The 14,660-nt window shown below is 36.2% G+C and overlaps 1 protein-coding gene across 3 annotated transcripts in view; it reads right to left on the bottom strand.

The window, feature by feature from the left end:
• Positions 1-10,399, bottom strand: part of LOC136268706 (uncharacterized) — a 36,402-nt gene extending 26,003 nt beyond the window's left edge. For 2 of the 3 annotated variants that reach the window (XM_066064151.1, XM_066064157.1), the window contains exons 1-4: positions 9,367-10,397; positions 7,384-7,781; positions 4,507-4,563; positions 474-521 (exon numbers count right to left, since the gene is read on the bottom strand). In XM_066064151.1, coding sequence (XP_065920223.1) covers positions 474-521; positions 4,507-4,563; positions 7,384-7,781; positions 9,367-10,373 — 1,510 coding nt within the window. In that variant the 5' untranslated portion in view covers positions 10,374-10,397. Of the gene's footprint in view, positions 1-473; positions 522-4,506; positions 4,564-7,383; positions 7,782-9,366 lie in introns of all 3 variants that reach the window. The other variant, XR_010707098.1, reaches the window with a different exon arrangement.
• Between the last annotated feature and the right edge of the window lie 4,261 nt (positions 10,400-14,660).

Below are 14,660 nucleotides of genomic sequence, written 5' to 3'. Positions count from 1 at the left end.
TGTGCATGTGCACTTGCTCAAATGCTGGAAAACCTTGAGATACATAATCGCTTCAACTGTCAACTGGTTAGTGGTGTTTATTGTGTTATTATAAACAGTGCTAGCCTGTAAAGTAGTGAAATTTCATGTTTGGTTCAGTTATGCACTCCACCTTATTCTAAGACTGGAGATGCATCTTCTGTACAGCACAGTATATAGAGGCACAGCTGTTAGAGATATTATGTTAACAGAGGTTTCAAAAACTTAAGGTTTGCATCACCAAACAATCATAAAGCACAAGTGCAGAGTTTTACATGTCGACTGTTAGTCATACCAAACAACTGAACAGAATTTGAGTGAAAATCAACCAGTGAATGCCAGCAGACACTTTTTCAAAATCTAATTTATTAGCTATTTTTTCACATGAAATTGCAACTGACAATCACCTTATAATTCACTGTACTGTATAACATTTCTAATGCTATATGCCTCACCATAGACACGCCTTGTATGACTCATGTCTGGATCAGTCTGATGTCTAGCTATAGAAAAAATCAAGGGCAAATAGTACATACATGCAAATGTGATGGGATATGCAAAACCCTGAAACTTCCAATACATACCATTCATTACAACAGATACAATACAATGTATGTACAAAAAATCCAACAAATCCTATACAACATCTGTGGTATAGCATTGCAATTGTAAACATTTCAAGTGAAAGAAGCTGACATTTCACCAGAGCTGTGCAAATAAGTACATAAAATAATCTACTACTGCAGTATTGGATTGTTGACGATCCACTAACACATACAAGACAAGATTTCACAAATTATACACTGTACATACACCTGATCTTATGTTGCGTGTGTAGCTATGCCAAAAGTTAGCTGCACACTAGTTGTATACATATGGTATTAGCTACATTTTTGTGCATCATGTAGATAGTATCCACACAAAAACAGCCAAGCTGTAAAAAAATGGTGCGGCCTTAAAAAGCCTGGGTGAAAAAAGTTGTGAAATCAAAGGTGGCGGCCAAGAAATGGCTGCAATGATGTTAATAAAATTTTAACAATGCACACAGCCATTATTAAAATTTATTAGCACTAACATCATTGCAGCTATTTCTTGGCCGCTACCTTTGATTTCACAACCTTTTCACCCAGGCCTTTTAAGGCCGCACCATTTTTCACAGCTTGGCTGTTTTTGTGTGCACCTCACTTCTTTTTGTACTTAATAAGGCCCCAAAACCAGCCTATGGCTGACTTTGAGGTTTGCTTTTACTCACATTTTTTTTTTATGCAGATACAATGATAATTATTGAAGACAGATTTATAAATGTATTGCATTGCATGATTTAATTCAATATTTGATAATATTATTGTAATACTCTAATAGAGTACAAATTTTTTGAGGACTTCTAATATAACATACACAGAATATTCTAGAACAATCTAGTACTACTATTGGTAGATCTATGAAATAATACAAACGTTTGATTATAAGCAGACTTAAACTAGCAATTTCATTTATAAAGCAGAAATCAAGTGAGGTGATCAGCTAAGGTAGCAGTGGTTAATGATGCAAGTGTTAGGTATGGAGGTCCCTGGTTCAAACTTTGGTAAGTATTCATTTTCGACACTTTTTGTACACCTTTTATACCCTGTGGTGACTGCTCTATTAGAGTAGCTTGATCCGACGATTTTACACTTGTTTGGTTTTGCTTTATAACTTTGTAGCTGTAACTCTATTGCTATCAAACTATCAAAAGGCACTGCTATGATGATCAGCCTATCTACACACCAATTTCCAAGTTATTTTTATACTTGGTTTACCCTGTAGCTTTGACAGAAGTTTGATCTTTTTTCACGTGAATAAATGCTCATAACTTCTTGGATATTCCTCAAATTCACAGCAAACTTGGTACATGGATCACACTGTTACATGTTCTTCATTTGTGCCAATGATTGAGGCAATTGAGTTATACGTTTGCATTTTATAGTAATTTTTACAAAGTGTGCAAAAATAAATCGAAGCCCTTGTAGTCCCATACGGCATAAGAAGAAAAAAACGAAGAAATTAAAACGAAACTTTGAACACCCATATCTCACAAATGGCTGTTGCAAATTTAATCAAATTTGCTGTGTGGCCTACCCTACCTGGGCGACAGCTGTAATGCTTTGGAGAAGGAGCCATGGAGCTATGCATGCATGAAAAACTGTTTTCTTTCTTCTGTCAATATACTCAAGGTGTGGTGCAGTGGCTTTCTTGGCCGCATGACACACTACCGTGTGTCTTGTTATATACATATATATGTACACTCCTACATAAAAAGTGCAAAATATGAAGAGTTTTACTGAAAAAGTCACTGGAATGAGACTGCACTTTTTCATTGCTTGGCTTTATAATCTAGATAATATTGGAGACTCCATTAACAAGCTGCAACTGCTGATACTGCACATCTTAACAAGCCATGAAAGTTGCATGTACTTATTGCAATATTTACAAGACAATGTGTACTAGTTGTGGTAGAGACCATTAATTCCCTTGTTATTCTAATACTTATACAGTGGCACTAGAGGATACAGTAGGCTATATATGATGGACCTCAGAGTATTCTTACAGCATATAGTTACATGTAGTCTTGCACTACCAATCCACTTTATAGCGAATATATCATGTGACGATGGCTAAATCACATCAGGATAGAAAACCAGTATTACAAGAACTACATATGTAGATAATTAGGGCTCTCACGATTAATTGATAATTTTAATTAGTCGATGAAAAACTATAATTGATTTTTTATTTTGTAATCTATTTATTACTTAGTATAAATGTCATCAATAAAATTTCCAAGTGAAAAGCCTCTTTGCTCACTACAACAAATAGAAAGCCTCTTTTTACTATTCTACAAAACACTAAGTTATGAGAAGCCATACAACCACACGTGTAAGTACTACTACTAGTGTAAAACTATTCTTACCCAGATCTTCTGAAAACAGTAACTGTTATACTTTAAGAATAAAGAACTGCATCACTGGAAAAACAAGTTAATGTTGTGCTACTTCTAAAAACCAGGCATCATGCAGCTAGCTAACTCATCTAGACAGTATATGCTACTATGAATTAACCAACTATGTATTACTACTTTACAATGGGTAATTTTGGGTTGTGCAATAACATTATTAGCTAATTCTCATATATCATAATTCATGAAATATTCGTAATTTGTTCAATTACGTTGCTATGCACTGCTAAGGAAGCGTTTGTTAAACAAACCACTTTTACCAACATATTACGCACAGAAGTATCTTCTAAACTGTTTTATAGCGTGACTAATATGTTTTTACCCACAAATTCTCTCGACAAAGCCTCAAAGCTGCTCTTCATTTTCATTCGCGTACGTAAGGGATACGCCCCCTTTCAACTCGAAGCGATAGGCTATTCCTGGTAGTGTACGAGGCCTGCAACATTGTTTTTCAGTTGCTAAACGCCTGAAAACCTCAAGGGGAAGGTAGTCTGAGGAAAGTCGCCACACCCATATTTCAGTCCGCCGAAAAGAAACCACCTCAGAGCAAAGTTCACCTGTGCAGAAGTTTAATACAGATTTCATTTCGCTTTTACGTCTTAAAGCTGCTTTTACCATTATTAAATGATTTTGCTCACGTGGGTGCGTACGGACAAACATAGATAGGTAGATAGGTACACACACACACTTTTACGAAAACAATTTCAGTAAACTAGGTGCTCGCCTGGTTTAATAAACTGATAATCTCTGTATAGCAGCCACCTTGATAACTAATCAAAACACGGAGTAATCCAGACAAGGGAGCAAGTATTAAAATATTTGTGGTGCCTAATTGTCTGGGTTATGTAATAGAGGCCACACTACCATAGGTAACCAGGTATTGTTGTGCTTTATAGCAAAAGTTACATCATTTCCCTTTTCTCAATACTACAGTACACCTCTAGTTGGCATGACAAAATCTGAGCTCATAAACATGCCATACTGCAGCCTGTAAGTACTACTAATTGTAACTACCTATCAACTGTTGCCATTCATTCAATTCTCCTTTTACCACTACAACTTTATTCTGGGTCGTGATTAAGTGTGGCTGATGCTATATGCATGGTGTTCATTAAATTTAATACAGATTAACTGATTAATCGATTTAGTAATCGATGATTAATCAATTAATAAATTAACCAAAACTGATATCCCTATAGATAATGCCAGGATTATTCTTAAGAGGCTGTTCCAAACCAGTTCATGAATCCAGTCCATGAAATACATTAGGCTTTGTATGAACTTTTGCTATGTGTACAGAGTACAATTACTCCCTCATGTCTTGAATACAGTTCACACACAAGCACATACACACACACACATGCATGCATGCACACATACAATCATTTCTATGTTTAACAAGTTAAATTCCAATACATATATAAATGCATGAACATAAACAACAGTGCAGTGTATCATGTATGTATGTGTGTGTAACAGAATCTGATGTTTACCTGGAGCTTCTGCAGGTGGTTGTCTTCCTAATCCAGCTGGTAATGAATGGTGCCGTTCTGAAAGAATTAAGTTTATACAAGTGATGAATGTGGCGAAGTACCCAAGGCCATTATACGTACTACATATGGACGAGCCAATCTTAGAGTATTCAGGCAGACATTTTTTTACATTTATACAGTACAGTAGAATTCTTTAAAAGCTATTCAGGCGATGGTGTATATGTATGCTTGCAGTATATAGCTAGTTATATAGTGTTTCCATAAATAAATACACAAAAGCCGTCTGACTGTCCTAATCCTGGTGGTGTCCAACAACTTTTTGCCATTTAATGCATGCATCAAAGCAACTTTTGTACCATACAAAGTGGTCATCATCTTAAAAATTATATCACCTTTTCGTAACATCTACTATATTTTCATGACTGCATCAAAAGAAAGAATGGTGTCAGGCATGTCGAATCAAATTAATCTTGCCATTCAACTTAGTGCTGAGCAGCATCCATAAATGGTATGGTACTGTCAACTTGATACTGCAGTATAACTAAATTATTGGTATACTTAATTTTGATGCTATTTTAGACCTTGAGTTCTAGTTTTATTTTAAGTATACGCGAGCATGACATAATATTATGGCTATTAAAGACTTGTGTTTCAGAATCCACAGTACTGCAGTAGTTACAATATAATAACAGTTACTGTAATTTGACTAAAATATTGTAATATTGCTCAGCACTATCTGAACTCACACTCCACTATTAATTACTGTGATGTGGCCATTATGCTTCATTTTCAACTACTGTATGTTCCACCAATTACACAGTAGTGATGTGCGATATGTGATATATATCAAAATATCGTGATAAAAATTTTTATATTGTGATTTGATATAGAACCTTTATATCGTGATATAAGCCTAGGTATAGGTTATAGCTATAACTAGAGAAAAATGTACCCAAGATGTCATTGTACACTGTACTTTTTTTGATAAAAGAACTTGCAATGTTGTATGCTAGTCATGTACTATGTTGTATTGTACTTCTAGTACATACTGCTACAAACATTATCAGTGTAAATACACTAGCTGAGTGATGAGTTATATATCGTGATATATATCGTATCGTGATATGTTATGTGCAATAATCGTGATAGGAAAATATTCTATATCGCACACCACTATTACACAGTGTTACAAATGAAAAGCAGTTTGAGAAGTGCCTCTGCTATCATTCCAGGCACTACAGAAAATATGGACAATTTCTGTTACAAATGTAGGGAAGCCACTATGCAGTAGTGCAAATCAACACCTTGGGCTGTCAGTAAAGATTAATGGGACACAAAGGAGTACACAGGTAACATGCATTGTACACCCTGCAATATTCCAAAAGGAACCAGTCTGGCTGAAGTGATGTCTAGCAGTAAAATAATCAACTCTGTAGCCCCAGTGGTTGTTGAGTTACGTTTGTTATGGATGCTAATCACTTTTCAGACGATAATTGATATAACTGGAGTGCGCGGCACCATTTCTTTCTTTCGGTATGCATGGATTGCAGAGGTGCTTTTCGAATAGTCCTTGATTCGAAATGTTGCATAATGGGTTGAACATAGCTGACGACGAAGGACAATGGATACTTCACTTTCACATGATAATTGGGGCAGGCAGCGCCATTTCAGATGCTGCTCAGTACTTAAGGCAGGCAAGTAGTCAATAGAAATTCCACTAAATAAAAAAATTAAGCAACTTATTGGAAGCATTTTTGGCCACACTGAAGACACTTTTGGGCTTGACTATATTTAACCAATACTGCCAAAGTGCCATGAATGTATTGTAAGGCTGATTTCTGGTAGGGCTCAAATGAATAGCCGAATATTTGGATCAATAATTATTCGTTTGCATTGCATCCAAATAATAAAATCAACCAGTAATTATTTGCACATGATCATTTATACAATGACATGTGATTAGCTGTCAGCAACTAAGACATGCTAATGAAAGGAAAGGATGTTGGTGATAAATTGAAGGACAGAAATAGAATTAGGCAGCCACTAATTGGTGAAGCTGTGGCGAATCGCCATAAGCAAAAGATTTGTGGCTAACTCCAGGTGATTTCCTTTCAGAAAGGGCACTACGATATGTTTTTCTTCTCAGTAATAATAATAAAAATTATATTTATGGAAGACACATTGCTGCCACAAACCTGTTTGTGGTTATTTATAGGTGTCTTGGTTGTACGTAACTGCCTTAATTACTGGATTGCATTCAGAACAATGAAACCTTACACCGAATATCCGAATAATTTTGTAACAGCTAAGTGACTATTGAGCCTTAATTTCCGGTATAATTTTTATTGTGTGTCAATGATCCTCAATGTACTACTGTAATGTATGATACCATGTAATTAAATGTACTGAAAGTAGACATACTTACATGTACTGCACTTACATACATACCTGAATGTAGAAACATATTGTACCACAGTGTAACGTACTGAACAGTGCACCCAGGCATTAACTTCTAAGTAACAGTATATTGCATATCAACTGTCTAGCCACAAAATTTTTTTCCAAAATCTTTCCACATTTAATATTTCTTACTGCAAAACTTTTCATTTGTATTTAAAGTGCTCTACAATGTTTCTCCTACATAGTTGTTTAAACTTTTGCTTTCATTAACAACAACATTCATGGTGATTAGTTATCTATTGCCCAGTAGCAGAGCCACTCTACCTAGCCATATGATAGTTATAACCCAGTGTGGCACTCCCTGACTTGAGCTGTCCTAACTTACAGTTACCAACCTTGTACATTAGAGGCAATGCAAACGAAGTGTTTTATTTTAAATTGAAGATTGGTAATATTATACACATGTTATATAGTAACCTTCTATTTTCCTTGTGTTCTTCAAGTCAATTCCACAAGGTACATAACGGAATGGGGACAACTCTTGTGGCTCATCACCAAACTCACAACAAAGGACTGGAGCATTGATATCAAATACAATGTGAGGGGGAACATCTTCACTACAGAATGGACAAATCACATAAAGTGTAGGTTTGTTGGCTTTAGGAATAAAAAGATCCATTATTTCTGTAATAGACTGCTTTAAATGTTGTATTAGTGTCATGAAATCATTAATTATATCTGGATAACAATCCTTCTTCTTGTGACAGGAGGGTAGCTGTGCAATGCATACTTTTAAACAGAAATTTGAGAAATCATAAATCAAATGATAATACTGATAATGTCCAAGACCAAACTGTCCAAAACCATGAGACAACCTGCAGGTAAACACAAACAAACTGAAACAAGTATTTAGCAATTATTATGCTTACATAAGTACATGGTTAAGTAACCAATTGAATAGGCACAGTGCATACATCCTAAAGTACACAAAAAATTGGAATTTTCTTCTAGAGTAGGGACCATAGCACATCGATAAAAAGTACTGAAACAAGCTGAAGTAGTGCACAATATTAAATCACAGTAAAACAATAAGTGTTATATCCCTACTGTGCTCAAGATACCATGACAAAAATGCACAGTAGGGATATATCACTTCTTATTGATTTAATATAGTGCACTACTCCAGCTTGTTTCAGTACTTTTTATCGATGTGCTATGGTCCCTACTCTAGTTAAAAATTCCATTTTTGTGTACTTGTTTGTTAACTTTTTTTGTAAATAATTATTATGACTGGTGAACCCACACATACCGCATCTGAAATGGCACTGTGTACCCCAGCTATATCAATTATCATCTGAACAGTGAAGTATCCATTACTTCGTTGTCAGCTATGTTCAACCCATTACACAGCAGTACAATTCAAGAACTGTTTGAAAAGCACTTCTGCATATCAAAATAGCCACTATCAAAAATACAGACGATTTCCATTTTGAAGGAAAGCCATCACATGCTACTGCCAAATCGACACTTCTCGCTGTCAATAAAGATGAATGGGACACAAAGGAGGACACTGGTAAGTCCATGAAGAATGCACTGTATGTACTGCAGTATGCAAAAAGGCACCTCTTGGGCTGAAGCGACGTCGAACAGTGAAAAAATCAAGTAGCCTTAGCCATTATCGAGTTACGCTTGACTGAAGGCATCAATTAGTCTGTCAGTAGAGAAAATCCCATTACACAATATTATTTAAAAATTCCGTAGCAACTTGTTGAAAGTGTTTCGGGTCAATCTGAAAGCTTGTTTGAGCTTAACCAATACTGCCTCATCGTTGTCTGGCAGAACTGAGGCTGGTTTTTGGATGTTGTTATTTTGTGGGCCACACTTACTCCTTTGTGGTCCCTACTATACAGTACAATAGTACTGTATGTTATTGCTAGTTGTTTTATAAATTTTTCTTCTCTTATACAATCATCGCATGCAGTCTTCATGCTCAGAGCACATGGAATATTATTTAGAGACCTGTAGATAGTTTTTACGATTAATTCTTTTTGGAAATTTTTTCACCTGTTGTTCATAAAACTGTAACTTAAAAAGATACGCAGTCAAATAACACATGGCTGACCATTATATAAAGACAGTGTTGTTCTATGGGAGTATCTCAATTTGTTGTTCCAATTTATGACACTGTAAGGTAGGGAAATTATGGTCATTAACTATGACACAACATTGGTAACAAAGCTTCCAAAGCTTTGGTAACACTTCCAAAAGAAGCTTTGAATGGTGTATTTTTACATTTGTTCCTGCTCTACGGCAAAGAAAGACATCTAATTTCTTTAACCACCATTTGGATTATTCCCAAAACTATTCCAGCATGTTCTGGGGTCCTAATATTTAATATCAAATGATTATAAAAACTTACTGCTACACAAATTAATTACACTTCTCTTAGCAAAAACATACTCTTTTATAGAATATCCATTTGAGACACTCCAGCTTATAGTCTTTGTTAAAACATGATTCATTATTGACTCCGGAAAATATCCATCTGGAAAACAGAACAACAGTGCTTGATCAGAGTCCCTAGGAATATACTTGAGTTTTCTTGGAGTGGACTCCAGCAATGCAGGTACAATATACACCCTTCCTTCTGGTGATGGTGTCTTCAACTCTCCAACTAATTTTGTATCAGAAGGGATTTCAGAAAGCAGGTAAAAGTGCATTGTTAAAGCCAAAATCATTTGCTTGTGCTGCAAGATTTTAGCATCATGAAGAATAAAATCAAAGAAACACTCTTCCAGAATTCCATACTGGTTATATCTCTTCTGTGCTCGTTGAAGCTTTGCTGTTCTTGGCTTTAGATCATGTGCCTTAATAACATGTGATAGTAAGTCACAAAGCCACTGGGGAGAGATGAAGACCTTATCAGTAAGTATACTGATTGCAGAAAAATACAAAATGTTTCCTCTCTTAGAGCAGTAATCAATACTTGCAAATATAGCAGTGCTGCTGGCATCACCCTGGATTCCTGCCTGGTTTGCTAGCTGAGTGAATTCATGCAAACTTAAAATGTTTTCACCATTGTTTACCTTTGCTGTAATTAGTTCTTCAACTTTAAGGTATGTAATAGGGCGCAGCTCATTCAAAACTGGTTTGGCAGCTTTCACTAATGTTTGTTTTAAATGACATATACTTTTACTGAACTTATTACGTTTTTTATTACTAATAATGTGGAAAGCATCCTGATCATTATCTGGTAAGTGCGCACCAAAATCCTTTCCATGCAATCTGTCACGGTATTTGGAAATGATGTCTTTTTGTTCTCTTTCAGACATCTGATCGGCATGTGTAAAGCAAGTGATTACTGTGGGAGAACGTCGTGATAAACTACCAACTGGAACATCAGAAGTTCCGGAGTGCGCACTGACAGTCTGCAACCAACAATCGAATGCTTCAAATGGTGTCATCATTCCTGACTCCTTGCTTGTTCAGGAGACAAAAGAGGTTCTTCAGGGTTTAACATAGCATTAATTGTCAGTACTATAACATCTTGTCTTTTGAGAAACAGTAACTGAAAATGAAAGAATCTTATTTGCCCAGCAAAATCAGAAAGAGAAACTTTTATTGCTAATTTATCTGTCTTGCATCCAAGCATAACTTCCTTAACACAATCAAAAACTTCTTTTTCATGCATTGACAAATCTGTATCCATATTCTGAGGATTGCTGACATCTGGTATATTTTCACTGTGTATGGACGCTGCAGTCTGGTCTACCTCTGTGAGACTATCACAACACTTATCGATGGGTGATCTCTCTTGAGATGTCGTGTGTGATTTACTAGTGGACTTTATAACCTTTTGCAGCCTTTCATACATCTCTGTTTTATATTCTTTATCTAACAACACCACAAGATCTTTGTTATCAGCTTCTTTCCAGTTTACTGCAACATAAGTATCAAGTCGAATACCCTTCTCTAGGTCATGCTCTTGTGGCCAGCTTCTTAGTAAACTGACTACTGCCTGAGAGTTCAAAGTAGCTCCCAGTGTAGAAGGCTCTCTTGAGTTGAATGGTTTGTCCAGTAAGGTTTGTACACAGCTGGTTTTACCAGCTCGTGCTGGGCCAACAAAAGTAATTTTGCAACTACGTGAAGTTGATTTACCCATTGCATATTGTTTTTTATATTCTGACATCACATTTTCGTCAATTGCAGTTAGACAAATTTTGTCTATTGTTACAAAAAGTCCACTACCAGAAGGACAAGTAAACTTTATCTCAGAATTATAAGTCCCATCACTATTTCCTAAATGAGTTTCTTCCTAAAAAAGTAATAATTCTACCAATCACACACAGTATTAGAAGTAATCTTTTTTTGCATATACCACATTACATTTCAATGCACATTGGAAACACTTTATAAACCTGCAACTTACATTGACTCCTCAAAAGTGGAGAACAAGGGTATTTGATACTCTAACAGAGCAGTCAGATGTAATTCTAATAGAGCAGGCAAAACTTCTCCAATAAAATGTTCATAATGGATTGCGATTTTAAAATAGGTGCTTTACAAAATAATGAACCTCTAAGAATGATTTAGTAGCTAAATAATGATGTGAACATCCCGGACGGTGTGCACTTGGTAAATTCGAGGAGTGCACACACTTGGTGTGCAATCATCGCTTACCGTGGATTTCATATATTATGTGCATGCATACATATAAAATATACATGACTATATAATATTGTTATTGTTATTATTGTTATTAGCACTTTACAGTGACCAGCACTGAAGGTCTGACAGCAACATGTGCTGCAGCCTTTGGATTACCTAACCTAATTGCAAGGACTTAGACTTAGTGGCTTATAGCTGAAAAGGTGTAACAGAAAAGGGGCCAAAGTAAGGAAAAATATTACTTCCAATCCCAGGATTCGAACTGCAGGTCACCCAATGTCTAGTTGGGGTACACTCAGTCTCCTCCAGGAGGATGGATTTTCTTCCTTAAACCTAAAGTATTTATTGTCATTAGCGCTTTACAGTGACCAGCTGACAGATTTTTCCTAGCTATACACACCACTCTTCCACTGCATCTAGCCCTACTTTTGCCCTAATTCTAACCACAATATCATTTTTCCACAAAGCCATAAAGTGTACATAACAACACCAAACAAACAAACACTCATGCAAATATAACATTGTACAAATGCCATAAAGGGAGTACATAACAAACCCCCCCCCTCCCCCCCCCCCCCCCCCCCCCCCCCCCAAAAAAACAACTACTCATACGAATATCTATACACAAGGGGAAAGGGTAGCTGAGTTATTAAGGGTTGATTATTGTCACAGGTGGCAGACATTATAACATAGTAATAATGTACCAGTAACAAGTGGCATGGTAAATCAGAGTTACAGACAATGATAGAATTGAACTTTGTCACTCATGTCATTGTATGCTTCCCTATTGTATGTGTATGGTAGTAGTAGTACTATATCACTACTAACAACTACTTTGGGGGAAATGGGTACAAATTGCTGAACTTAGGTAACAATTAATATAGTCCAAAGATGCGTGTGTTATCACTGTTGCAACTCACCATGTTCAAATTATGGTTATGTTTGTTGCAACTAAATGTGCCTAAAATGGGGTTATGTGTTGCGATTATATGTGGTTATTTTGTTGCGATGTGCATAACGTTTGTTGCGACTAAAAGTTCGTAATGTTTGTTGCGACTAAATATTTGCAGTATTTGTTACAATTAAATGTTGGTAATGTTTGTTGCGAGTAATGTTTGTTGCAATTAAATGTTTGTAGTGTGCGCTGTGACTAAATGTTGGTAATGCTAGAGTGTTGTAATGTTGGATGTAGGTACTGTGGGCTGTAAGTACTGTCAGGTGTGGTTACATTTTGGGCATAGGCACCGTTGGGCATAGGTACTGTTGGGCGTTATTAATGTCAATGTTAAGTTACATCAAAGATAGCACTAAATATGGTTTGTATGGTGCAACTGCGACTGTGATAACGCACGTTGCCCCTTCAAACAATATACGCCTCACCTCTGTTGCTCTACCTCTCCAAAAAAGTGGGCGTCTGTATTTAGCGGATCACGGATCAACGGATCACGGATCGGCGGATCACGTGATATGCATGTTCAACTCAATTTTGAGCACTGGGAAATATTTATACCCTAGTGTAACATACAGCATACTGTAGAATTTATATTTTATCCACAGGTAGGAAGCCTGAAGAGATTTCAATCGATACTATATAACTATAATAATTAGAGCGCGCGTATTAAAAATGTAACACACGTACAGAGTAAGATTATTTTAATTCACCTTAAAACTGAATCACTGATGTATTCTTTACACCAACACAATACTCAATAGACTAGCTCTGTATTGCAAAAACAAACGACAAAGGATACACGCCAACATGTTAGAAGCCTATTCACACGTGAGTGCGCTAGCGTATCCTTTGTCGTTTGTTTTTGCAATACAGAACTAGTCTATTGAATATTGTGTTGGTGTAAAGAATACATCAGTGATTCAGTTTTAAGGTGAATTAAAATAATCTTACTCTGTACGTGTGTTAAATTTTTAATACGTGCGCTCTAATTATTATAGTTATATAGTATCGATTGAAATCTCTTCAGGCTTCCTACCTGTGGATAAAATATAAATTCTACAGTATGCTGTATGTTACACTAGGGTATAAATATTTCCCAGTGCTCAAAATCGAGTTGAGCATGCATATCACGTGATCCGCCGATCCGTTGATCTGTGATCCGCTAAATACAGACGCCCCAAAAAAGTTGTATATATGCATATACAAGTATGTTGATCAAGTGAAGTGATGTTTCTATGTAATGGTCATGTGAAGTAATGTGTACAGAGCTCAGTATGGTTTGTGTAGGGCATGCCATAACGTGCCGTGATGAGTCATGTAGGCAGCATGTTAATGATCGCTTCAACATGACGTAAACAGATAGTCACAACTTACATATCCTTGGATCTACTGCAATAATACAAAGCATTTCTAACTCCTCTTGAGTAGGCAAATAATGATGATATCCAGGATTTCATTGTTTCACTAAGAAAGAGGTGTTCAAAAAATTTACAGAAATGTTTCACCCACTGTATTCAATGCTTTATACAGCAAATTTAGGCTTGCGCGATTGCGTTGGATTTTCACAGATCAGGTCACAATTACTATTGAAAAGCGAAGTGCCATTGTGCTTTGTTTTCAGCCATGTTCATCCCATTACACAGTGTTACAGACAAAGAACAACATGACAATGCCTCTTTAATCAATCCAGTCATTATGGAAAAGATGGATGATTTTCGTTATAAATATACAGTAATAGCCAGCTAGCCAATGCGCTATTACAGTATTACCATGCACTGCCACTGGAACACAAAGGAGAACAAAGGTACATCCATGATGTGTGCATTGTACATACTGCGGGATGCCAAAAGATACTGATTAGGCTGAAGCAACGCTTTAAGTGAAAAATCAAGCAATGTGCAATTGAAAAGAAAGAATGTAATTTATTGCAACGCAATGAATTAAAGTTAACAAGCCTTGGTATGGGAATAGAGTAAATACAGTGCAAACCTACCACAGTTAATAAAGCCAACATGCTTTAGGGATAAAATAAAGAGAATACAAAATAGCCTCTCATGTTTTGTCATAGCACCACAAATTAAAATCAGTATGCTTGGAACGTGAACCAATCTTGTAGGATAAGTGACGCATGATG

Source organism: Dysidea avara, chromosome 1 (genome assembly GCF_963678975.1).
Source record: "Dysidea avara chromosome 1, odDysAvar1.4, whole genome shotgun sequence".
Lineage (NCBI taxonomy): Eukaryota > Metazoa > Porifera > Demospongiae > Dictyoceratida > Dysideidae > Dysidea > Dysidea avara.
Note: the sequence above shows the minus strand (reverse complement) of the source record. Positions and strands in the feature narration are given on the sequence as shown.